This window comes from Rhinoraja longicauda, chromosome 7, assembly GCF_053455715.1.
Source record: "Rhinoraja longicauda isolate Sanriku21f chromosome 7, sRhiLon1.1, whole genome shotgun sequence".
In the NCBI taxonomy this organism is placed as follows: Eukaryota; Metazoa; Chordata; class Chondrichthyes; order Rajiformes; family Arhynchobatidae; genus Rhinoraja; species Rhinoraja longicauda.
This window is the reverse complement of record NC_135959.1, coordinates 69850264-69862609: the sequence shown is the minus strand read 5'-3', so window position 1 is coordinate 69862609 and position 12346 is coordinate 69850264. Positions and strand designations below refer to the sequence as shown.

At 43.3% G+C, this 12346-nt stretch overlaps 1 protein-coding gene across 2 annotated transcripts in view; it reads left to right on the top strand.

Annotated features, from left to right (window-relative positions):
* Positions 1-12346, top strand: part of LOC144595372 (progesterone receptor-like) — a 283603-nt gene that overhangs the window by 204573 nt on the left and 66684 nt on the right. Inside the window, exon 5 of one of the 2 annotated variants that reach the window (XM_078402822.1) lies at positions 2954-3256. The exons of the other annotated variant lie outside the window; for it this stretch is intronic. Within the exon in view, the coding sequence (XP_078258948.1) occupies positions 2954-3256 (303 nt within the window). The remainder of the gene's footprint in view (positions 1-2953; positions 3257-12346) is intronic. 2 annotated transcript variants of the gene reach the window in all.

Sequence of the window (12346 nt, the reverse complement as noted above, 5' to 3'; positions counted from 1 at the left end):
CTGTGTGCTTTCAGAAATCCATTTTTCAGGGTCCAATGTTACCACTAAACAAATAACTGTCATTTCATTGGGAAAAAAATAAAACCAACCTGTCCACCTAACTTCATGTAGGTGTCAAAATACATGGGTTTTTGTGGGATATTTTTTATTGTCTGAACATAGTTTTTAATCATTTTTGGAACTAGATAGCTTTGCCGGGGGGTAGATTTATGGATCTTACGTGTGAACCTTGATGGTCAGTAAAGTAGAATATCCACGAGAAACTGGCATCAAATGGGCTAAATGCTGCTTTTGTCTATTATGCATACACATGATTTCCAAAAGACACTTGCTGGAAAGCAACCAAGGGTGGAAATTCTGACCCTTCCCTTCCACAACACAGATTGGTGGACGAGGCTAATCTTATTACTCCTGCTACCGTCTTACCCTGAAATATCTGACCTGCAGTTGGAGTTGAAGGATTTGGAAGGTGGGGGAAGGGGAGAAGGGGTTGAGGCCTTGGATAAACATACCAATTTGGATTACTTGATCTTTTATAACCAAAAGAACGTCCTCCAGGGTCTTGTTGAAGTTCGTATCTGACACAAAATGACAACACGATCATGATCAACATATATGAAAAATCGCACAAGTAACTTGTTTTCAGTAATTCTGCGGACAAGTCGTGACAAGAAAAAATACCAGGCTCACAATGATGGATGGGGTGTTGTATACCATGCCTTCCATCAATCCCTTCCATAACCTTCCCATGAGCTCCACTGCTAGTCAAAGCCCAACCGGTCCGGATTCCAACATGGTTGCTTTATCAGCCTGTGTCAGCTTTTCTTTAAACATAGGAGCACTGGGGATTGAGAACTAATGGAATAGCCCAGAGAATGTCCTTCCTTCAGCACCCTCACTTTCCCAGCATGAACTAATGTGATTTGCATGACTGCTAATTTCTCCCCAAATACCTTACTTGCTATATTCTTGCTAACATCTGTAACATCTGTGTCCGTGAAGCATTTTGCATTTACTTTGTACGACTACAACTTTCCTTCTTGTGCAGATATGTCTTGTGCTCCTTCTTGACAACAATATTCATGCCTTAACTTTGTCCACCTTCTTCCAGACCTTCTGCCAGGTCGTCCTCTGAGTCGTGAAGACAATGCTGAAACAAACTGCCATGCTTTGTGCCTACTTTACCAGTTGGAAGGCTTGGCTTCCCCCCATGAAAAAAAAAATGTGGTTGCTCCACTTCATGATGGTGTCTACAGGCAATCGCAGACCCTCATCATTAAAACTGGCTTTGCGCTACTAGCATTTAACTAGTTTTAACCTGCAATTGCGTGCTATGCGGCAAGCTTTTCAAATGCTACGAGGGTCAAGTAGCTCTTACTGCTTCAAAAGCGCAAATGTCTTTAATGCAGAACTATCGCGATTGGCTGATATTTGTCTTTGCCACTTCCGACATCGCACTGTTCACTTTCTGCATTTCGATATGTTGTGTGCTTGACTCCAATTTCGATGTGATAATAATAGCAAAACAGGCATTTTGCCACCTTTTTGATGTTTCAGATAAAAACAGGCCTCCTCTTCCATAATGTCCATGGATTAATAAATAATTCCAAACAAGAGTTGCTGAAGTCCATGTTTTTCTTTCATGGCAACTGAGAGTTAATTAAAAATAGGTTTATTTTTTTTCTCTCTCTCTTACTGCGCAAAGTTATAACCGTGCTTTTTTTGTTCTTGTACGTCAGTGCACTGGGAAGAAACCCCAGCTGACAGTATGCACTGTAGGCAACTGTGAAAATCGCTATGAATGCAGAAGTTAAGACGATATTGGTATTAAATATTTGCTTTTTCAAACCGAAAATGGAATGAAAATATTACCGCGCAATTTTCCAGGGTGGAATTTACCAAAATCAAGTTTTTGGCGCGTGGAACTTTGCGCCGGAAGTGTGAATTTGTAAAATCTGCCTTTTAGAGATTCAGAGTGTATCGTAAGTGAATGCTTTTACAGAGGTCGCAAAGTATCCGCTGTTTATACAAACTACATGTTACGCACAGTGAAGATTGACCGATAATATTGCCAGGCATCAGAGAGTTTTCCCCCCTGACAGCACCATGCTGATTTTTTTTCCCCCTTCCTAATTCCTGCATTCATCAGCTAATACATCCCCCCTTCGTTATATTTTTGAAATCAAAATTAACCTCAGAATGATTTCCAAGCAATGGAAAGTTTAGAGGCAATTATCAAAAGATATTTGAGCTTGAGAAAGTCACTTGCATCTGGGTGCACGTGTTTACCTGGCTGCCTGTGACTTTGGTCGGCTCATATTCTTCCCAAATGGCTTCAAGGCTGGTTTGGATGCTGATGTACAGTGTTCTCTATGAAGGCAGTCACTGCCACTCCCATAGCTGACTTCATCAGAATGGCTCCCTGCAGAGAAGGGAGACCCAGAATCAGGGTCTGAAAAATTGAAATGAAAATAAGGACTTCTCCTAAGAGGTAAGAGATATTTAAATTTCCTTTTGTTTTAACAATTGCCTAGATAGGAAACATATTTTAAATTGAAAGCAAGATTCCCCAATGTTTTCTTTCTCCGTAAGTAAAGTTATATGAAGCTTCCTCCTTGAAATAATAATGATTTTGATCTCAGATGAATTTTTTTGCCTCATTGGTGTCAAAGAGCTGATGTCTGGCTGCATCATTTTCATTTCTCTTTATATAGCTTCACACAAAATATGATTTACCATTATGTTTAAGAGACAGCAGACTATTCATTTGTCTGTTCAAAGGAGGCTGAATCTGGAAACTGAGGCAGTCGAAAAAAAGTGAGATCAAAACCAAAATAAAATGCCAACGAATGTAGGCGTTGGTCTGTGCAGTATAAGTCTATAAAGTGAACAGTGATGCATGCTCCTGTTGAAGGTCCAGTCATTGAACGGGAAATTATCTTTTGTTTTTCAGCCCGAAAGCTAAGGAAATTCAGTAAATTAAAGAACATCGGCAACAACCAATCTTCTCTGCAGTCCGAAATGACACTTTCAAGTGTTAATCCAGTCGCAATGCCAAAGATCACATTACATTCCGCTGGAGGAGTCCAGTTCACGCCGACACTCATTTCCATTTTACAGATAATTGAACCCGAAGTTGTTTATGCAGGCTATGATAACAGTCAGCCGGACTCGTCAAACTATCTGCTAACCAGCCTGAATAGGCTTTGCGAAAGGCAGCTTGTAGCTGTTGTTAAATGGGCCAAATCTGTACCAGGTAACCAAATGTGTTTAAGTGAAAAAATTCCAATCATCAGAGAACATAATGCACACCACGCTGTTTTCCTTCCTCTTTTTGAGCTTATTACAACCATTACAGTGATAGTTTTAACCTGTTGGACAGTGGAACCTATTGTGAAGCCTACTCTCACCATCAAATACTCTGATATGAGGTCATACATGACGAGACTTAAGTAAAACGAACATGCGGTTCATTTAAAAAAGTGGCCCCTATCCCCAATTTCAGCTCTGTGCCCCCTGACTTGCAGACAAGTGTCACTGTGGTATTCCACACCAGCAGGAAAATGAGTTAACTCATCAATTGCCGAAGTAATTCATTTGCTATGATGCCAGTTAAAATCAGCCCAGATACCATTGGTGCCAATTATGGTGAAGTTTTCAAACTTGATGAAATTGCATCTCCAAGAATGGATTTTGAAAACCAATTTGTTCTTGATCCCGTGACACGGTTTGTCAAGTCACCTATCTAGAGCGAGAAGGAACTGGAGGTGGAGTGGTCCAGCTTTGATTCCATTATCATCGAGGGTTAGCTTAATCTTGTACTGTGTGCCACATTTGATAAAGCCCAGAGACAGTCAACAAAAGAGAGAGGAAAATCAGAGTTAGTGCGCTATCATGGTGCTGCTGACTGTTCCGGAGTGGAGAACAAAATTAGTGCAAGCCTGGAAGAAAATATTTTTGCTTCCTCCAGTTCACATATTGAAATATGAGCCAATGAAATAAGAGGCAGTAAAAATCCACCAGAGAAAAAAATTAAAAAGCAAACTAATATTTTATTTGGAGATTGACTGTTGTCACCTTGGGTTACCACCAGAATAATTTTAATAATCTCCAGTTCAAAATTCACTGTAGATCTTATTTGATATTTAACAGTTTCACGGTGTCATATTCTGTCCTAGAATATAAAATTTCAATTTTAGTGTCACATTTGCAGCTACAAAGTGATTTACTTTGTCGCCTGAAAGTTAAATCTTATACGGAAAGAAATAATATGGGGAAGTAGTTGAATCATTTGTATTTCCTAGACTGATATGATCCTAATGAAGAATCACATTGACAGATGGTATGATGGTATGCAGGGGTGGAGACTTACGTAGATCAAAAGGGGAGTGCTACATATTGTTGTTCAATCTCTGACGCACACACATTTTGCGTCTTGATTTCTTGTTGGCAATCTACTTTAGATCAACAATGTTCTCGTGAACTCAAAGGTTTCATGTAATTGGTGGCGGCTGCTGTATAAAATAGTGGGGGGTTTTTAAATCCTGGGTCATTTTGACCCTTTGGTCACTATATTTTAGACTCCTAACAAATGTGTTCCAAGTTCTTCAAAGCGTTTTTTTTTTCTTTTGCTTAAAAAAAACACAATGGCTGGATTTAGTTTGGAGAAGCTGCTTACAGCAGTTGCATTTTTCCACAGCCTTATGTTATTTTTCACTGGAATCTGTGCAAACAGCAGGCAGTGGGGTTGCTACTTAACCAGTCAAATCAAGAATTGCAGATAGAGACTGAATCAGAAGGGTTCTCAGTCTGAAGAAGGATCTCGACCCGAAACGTCACCCATTCCTTCTCTCCCGAGATGCTGCCTGACCTGCTGAGTTACTCCAGCATTTTGTGAATCAACTGAATCAGAAGGTGACAGATAGGATAGTTAATTCAATCTCAAATCAAGAGGAAAGCCTATAAAGAGGAAAAATAAGATTGTGTGTGTGTGAGAGAGGGAGAAGAAATAAAAAGAAAATACAAAGAATGTATTAGAATCCAGAACAGTAACTAAAATTTGGGAGTCATAGAGTGACACAGTGTGGATACAGGCCCTTTGGCCCAATTTGCCAACATGTCCCAGCTACACTAGTCCCACCTGCCAGCATTTCGTCCACATCCCTCCAAACTTGTCCTATCCATGTAACTGTCTAACTGTTTCTTAAACGTTGGGATAGTCCCGGCCTCAACTACCTCCTCTGGCAGTTGTTCCATACACCCAGCACCCTTTGTGTGAAAAAGTAACCCCTCAGATTCCCATTAAATCTTTTCCCCTTCACCTTGAACCTATGTCCTCTGGTCCTCGATTCCCCTACCCAGGGCAAGAGATTCTGTGCATCTGCCCGATCTATTCCTCTCATGATCTTATACACCTCTATAAGATCACCCCTCATCCTCCTGCGCTCCAAGGAATAGAGACCCAGCCTACTCAACCTCTGCCAATAGCTCACACTCTCTAGTCATGGCAACATCCTCGTAAATCTTCTCTGAACCGTTTCAAGCTTGACAATATCTTTCCTATAACATGGTGCCCAGAACTGAACACAATACTCTAAATGTGGTCTCACCAACGTCTTATACAACTGCAACACGACCTCCCAACTTCTATACTCAGTTGGAGCTATACTCAGAGGATGGGATTCAACAGAGTATACAGTCAGCAAGGTGGCTTAGCAATAATTAAGACTCACAGTGTTGAAAACCTCCACAGACAGGAATGAATTAGCCCCTTTATTCACAAAATGCTGGAGTAACTCAGCAGGTCAGGCAGCATCTCGGGAGAGCAGGAATGGGTGACGTTTCGGGTCGAGACCCTTCTTCAGACTGATGTCAGGGGGGCAGGACAAAAGAAGGGGGCGGGACAAAAGAAGTGCTCTTCAACTCCCCCTCCCATTCCCAGTCTGACCTTTCTGTCATGGGCCTCCTCCAGTGCCATAGTGAGGCCCACCGGAAATTGGAGGAACAGCACCTCATATTTCGCCTGGGCAGTTTGTAGCCCAGTGGTATGAACATCGACTTCTCCAACTTTAGATAGTTCCCCTGTCCCTCCCTTCCCCTCCCCCTTCCCAGATCTCCCTCTATCTTCCAGTCTCCACCTATATCCTTCCTTTGTCCCGCCCCCCTGACATCAGTCTGAAGAAGGGTCTCGACCCGAAACGTCACCCATTCCTGCTCTCCCGAAATGCTGCCTGACCTGCTGAGTTACTCCAGCATTTTGTGAATAAATCGATTTGTACCAGCATCTGCAGTTATTTTCTTATATGAATTAGCCCCTACTGTTTCTGCTATGTTGAGAGCGTATATGTCACATGACAGTCGCAATTTAACACCCAGAGACAGAATGATCTTTCAAGCAAGAACCTGGTATTGCACAACCCGAAGGGGAAAGGGCAAATTGTAAGCATCTCCGTGCTTTCGATGCTTAATGGAGCATAATTCAACAATAGAACCTGGATGGATTACATGGATAGGACAGGATTGGAGGGATATGGACCAAACGCTTGCAGGTGGGACGAGTGTAGCTGGGACACGTTGGCCAGTGTGGGCAAGTTGGGCCGAGGCGCCTGTTTCTACACTGTATCACTCCATGACTCTACGAGAAGTTTCTGAACAACTTACATTGTAGTATCCGTGAATGGCATTAGCCACACCATTATTTCTGATGCAAAATCCAGACCGTTTAAATTATATCGTTCCTTTCTTTGAAAACAATCCATTGCCACTCAGCTGACTAGCAACTTCCTGCTGCATTGTCTCAAGCTTATTCTTTTCAAAAAGCAGACTTTTTCATGGAGAAACTTGGAAGTAAATACAAATAAAAGTAGCTGTTCAGGTAGGATGGAAAAATATGAATGTCACAGTAAAATCTGCATAAATTTGGCACGGCTATTATCAACAACAACTCCATCATCTACACTTATTCATGTAGCCCCTGATCATAGCAAGAACTTTGGCACAACACAGAAATATAATCATATCCAATTTGATATCAAGCAATACAAGTGAATATTAAGGGAGATGAACAAAATCTTAAGCAAAGACCGTTTCAAGGAATATTTTAAAGGAAGATTTTTAGATTTTAGATTTAGACATACAGCGCAGAAACAGGCCCTTCGGCCCACCGGGTCCGCGCCGCCCAGCGATCCCCGCACACTAACACTATCCTACACCCACTAGGGACAATATTTACATTTGCCCAGCCAATTAACCTACAAACCTGTACGTCTTTGGAGTGTGGGAAGAAACCGAAGATCTCGGAAAAAACCCACGCAGGTCACGGGGAGAACGTACAAACTCCGTACAGTACAGCACCCGTAGTCAGGATCGAACCTGAGTCTCCGGCGCTGCATTCGCTGTAAGGCAGCAACTCTACCGCTGCGCCACCGTGCAGATATATTGAGGTGGAGTATTTAGTGAGGTATATACAGGCAAAGAGGCTTAGAAGTGGAGCTAAACAGAGGTAAAAGAGGTTGAACGATATGTTGAGGCAAAGAGATATGTAGATGTGGAGAGGTATCTGCAAAGTGAGGTAAATGGAGATAGAGAATAATCATAATATGGTGAGGAATATAGTGTCAAAGAGGTATGTAGATAGAGATGTAAGATACAGAGAGGCTGAAGGTTAGATGGAGGCTAAGAGGAGGATAGAACCAGAAATGTATCCGGAAAAAGAGAGGAGTGTAGCGAAGGAAGATAAAGAGGCAAAGATGTATATGAAGATAGAGAAGCATGAGTATGGAGGTATTTGGAAACGGAGGGATTTGTGGGATACATAAATGTCAGTGATTTGAGGCAAGGAGGTATAAAGAGATGGAAAGTCATATAGCTCAAATTATGTAGATGGAGTATAAATAGGGAAGGAGCTACAGAGGCTGAGATGAATGGAGATGGTACATGGAGGTGCAAGTTGCAGAGTGATATGGGGTTGGAAGTATTTAATGGTAGAGTGCATGTAGATGGCGAGGTATGAAGTAAAGATATATGAAGATGGTTTGAGAAGGAGACATCCAGAGAGATGTAGAGGGGCAGAGTTATGTAGAGAAGGCGACACACAGACCCAGAGAGTACCTTTATCGCAGGTTAGTTTATGAAGAAAGAGGGCTTGATTGGAGACATAATGCAGAGGAGGATAGAGAAGAAGTATATGAAGGGGGAGAATTATCCAGAAGCAGAGGTGTAGGTAGAGATGGGGAGATATATAAAGTTGGAAAGATGTGTAGTGCCAGAAAGATAGTCGGGAAGGTAGACAGATTGAGAAGTGTAAAGAGGCAAAGAGATTTAAGTCCAGAGCTATGTAGAACAGGGAAGGTGTATTGAGGTGGAGCGATATGTAAGGGCAGAGATATGCACAGAGGGAAGGTGTATAATGACAGAGATACATCCAGAGGCAGCACAGTAGCTCAGCGGTAGAGTTGCTGCCTGACAGCATCGGAGACCCTGACTACGGGTGCTGTCTGTTCAGAGTTTGTAGGTTCTCCCTGTGACTGTGTGGGGTTTCTCTGGGCGCTCCGGTTTCCTCCCACACCCCGAAGATGTGCAGGTTTGTAGGTTAATTAGCGTCGATAGGCTCTAAAATTGTTACTGGTATGTAGGATGGTATTAGCCCATGGGGCGATCGCTGGGCGGCGCAGACTCAGTGGGCCAAAAAGCCTGTTTCCACGCTGCATCTCTAAGTCTAGAGTCTAGAGATATGATGACAGAACGGTGCCAGTAGCAAACTGGCACGGTGGCGCAGTGGTAGAGTTGCAGCCGTACAGCGAATGCAGCGCCGGAGACTCAGGTTCGATCCTGACTACGGGTGCTGTCCGTACGGAGTTTGTACGTTCTCCCCGTGACCTGCGTGGGTTTTCTCCGAGATCTTCGGTTTCCTCCCGCACTCCAAAGACGTACAGGTATGTAGGTTAATTGACGGGGTAAATGTAAAAATTGACCCTAGTGTGTGTAGGATAGTGTTAGTGTGCGGGGATCGCTGGGCGGCGCGGACCCGGTGGGCCGAAGGGCCTGTTTCCACGCTGTATCTCTAAATCTAAAAAAATCTAAAAATCTAAAAAAACTATGGAGTCAGAGAGGAATATGGAGCTGGAGAGGTTTAGATGTGATATATGTACATAGATGTGGAGAGGCATGGTAGAAATGGAGAAATATAGAAGCAGGGAGGTACATGGAAATGAAGATGTATATAGAATGAAGGTATGGAGATACAGATGGATTGTTTTGTGGGCAGAGCTATGTAAAGGTGCAAATGTACAAGGGCTAAGAGTGTGTGGAGGCAGATCGTGGAGCAATGTAGAGGCAAAGTGATAGAAAGTTGGAGCAGTAAAGAGCCAGACTGGTACATAGTGTTCAAAAGGACAAAGGTAAGTAAATATGGATAGGTATGAAGATAAAGCCAGCAGATAAAGAGCATGAGAGGCGGATAGAGCCAAAGATCTATATGGAGGCAGAGTGTAGACAGAGGAGGAAAGGTATTGAGGCAGGAATGTCTGAAGAGGAATATTGCCGCCCAGAGGCAGAGATGCAGGGAAGGGAGGAGGAGGAGGATAGAGATGAAGTTTATAAAGGTGACGAACTATCTATTAACAGAAGATAGACACAAAATGCTGGAGTAACTCAGCGGGTCAGGCAGCATCTCTGGAGAGAAGGAATGGGTGACGTTTCGGGTCGAGACCCTTCAGACTGAAGAAGGGTCTCGACCCGAAACATCACCCATTCCTTCTCTCCAGAGATGCTGCCTGTCCCATTGAGTTACTCCAGCATTCTGTGTCTAACTTCGATTTAAACCAGCTTCTGCAGTTCTTTCCTACACTATCTATAACGAGAGGTGCATATAGAGTTGGAAAGATATATAAAGCTGGAAAAATGGATGGAGCTAGAAAGACAGAGAGTTAGAAAGTTAGAGAAGTGAAAAAGAAGCAAAGAGATTTTAAGCCCAGGGCTATGTAGGTAGAAAGAGGGGGAGAGATATATACTGATCAGCGAAAACATTATGACCACTGACAGGCGAAGTAAATACAAACATTGATTATCTTGTTACAATGGCACCTGTCAAGGGGTGGGATATATTAGGCAGCAAGCGAACAGTCAGTTCTTGAAGTTGATGTGTTGGATGCAGGAGAAATGGGCAGGAGCAAAGACCTGAGCGACTTTGACAAGGGTCAAATTGTTATGGCCAGACGACTGGGTCAGAGCATCTCTGAAACGGCAAGGCTTGTGGGGTGCTCCCAGTCAGCAGTGGTGAGTACCTACCGACAGTGGTCCGAGGAGGGACAAACCACAAACCGGCGACAGGGTGTTGGGCGCCCAGGGCTCATCGATGCGCGAGGCCAACATAGGCTATCCCGTCTGGTTCAAACCGACAAAAGGTCTACTGTGGCGCAAGTCACAGAAAAGTTTAATGGTGGTCACGGAAATAATGTGTCACAATAATGTGTCACCCTGCTGCGTATGGGGCTGCACACGGAGGATCAGCAGCATATTAGGCAGGTGGTCATAATGTTTTGGCTTGTCAGGTCATAATGTTTTGGCTGATCGGTGAATAAAGGTAGAGATATGATGAGAGGAAAGGTCCAGAGGTGGATCTTGACTTTGTAGGGACAGATGAAGGCAGAGATGTAGGTAATGGTAGAGATGTAGGGAGGGGCAGAAAGCTGTGGATGTGGAGATATAGAATATAGAGGCTGAAAGGTACAGAGGTGGAGCTGTGCAGAGATGTTTTGCGGTTAATAGAGACAGAAAGGTATAATGTGAATGTATGTGGAGGCAGCAATGCATCGAGAGATGGGGAGATATCTGTGGAGAAAGTGATTCCTGGAGCTGAGGCAAAAAGATACAGAGGTGGAAAGATTTAGATTTAGATTTTAGATTTAGAGATACAGCGCAGAAACAGGCCCTTCGGCCCACCGGGTCCGCGCCGCCCATCGATCCCCGCACATTAACACTATCCTACACCCACTAGGGACAATTTTTACATTTGCCCAGCCAATTAACCTACAAACCTGTACGTCTTTGGAGTGTGGGAGGAAACCGAAGATCTCGGAGAAAACCCACGCAGGTCACGGGGAGAACGTACAAACAACGTACAGTACAGCACCCGTTGTCAGATGAAGGAACTGAATGTCAGTTTTGATCTCAGCAATTGCAACCAACCAGACTCAACATTAAATTCAACAATTTCAATTACCCATCCTTTCCTATCTGTGTCAAAATTACCCAGTTGTAATGTTAGGCTCATCACTTGCAACGCTAACTCTGTTTTTCTCTGTCCATTAATTCTACCTGATATGCTGTGTATTTCCAGCAATTCCTTTTATTTCAGATTACCAGTTCTGCATCTCACAGTTCCAGCATGTTGTTTTCTCCTCTAACTGCTCTAACCCATATCGTTTTCTCTGTTTCCATCCCACCAGGCAGAGATGCTGTGATTAACAAGCATTTAGTTCCCTCTCCTATTTGGCTCCAAAAATAATGTTCCATCAACCTTGGTCTCCACCCTAACACCACCATTTCTTCTGCTCCCTTTATCCTCTCTACAACATCCGTGCTTTTTTTACTTTTTCTAGTTCGAATGAAGTATCTTTGACCTGCAACATTAACTGACCAATGTCTGACCAACTTAAATAGACAATAGACAATAGACAATAGGTGCAGGAGGAGGCCATTCGGCCCTTCGAGCCAGCACCACCATTCAATGTGATCATGGCTGATCATTCTCAATCAGTACCCCGTTCCTACCTTCTCCCCATACCCCCTGACTCCGCTATCCTTAAGAGCTCTGTCTAGCTCTCTCTTGAATGCATTCAGAGAATTGGTCTCCACTGCCTTCTGAGGCAGAGAATTCCACAGATTCACAACTCTCAGTTGCCTGTATTTTGCCTGTAACAAAATGCCTGTATTTTGTTTTTATCTGAAGAAGAGGGCAGTTTGGTCTGTGTAAGAAAATAACTGCAGATGCTGGTACAAATCGAAGGTATTTATTTCACAAAATGCTGGAGTAACTCAGCAGGTCAGGCAGCATCTCAGGAGAGAAGGAATGGGTGACGTTTCGGGTCGAGACCGTTCTTCAGACTGATCTGCTGTTTGGTCTGCTGTGTGGAGAAGAGGATGGAATAAAAAGAGAAAGTTCTAAGATGAAATAATAAGAAGGATTATAGGACAAGGAAATGGAAACACGGTTTAGTTAAAAAGCATACATAGCAGGTTGAAGGAAACCTTCCTTTGTCCCGCCCCCCTGACATCAGTCTGAAGAAGGGTCTCGACCCGAAACGTCACCCATTCCTTCTCTCCTGAGATGCTGCCTGACCTGCTG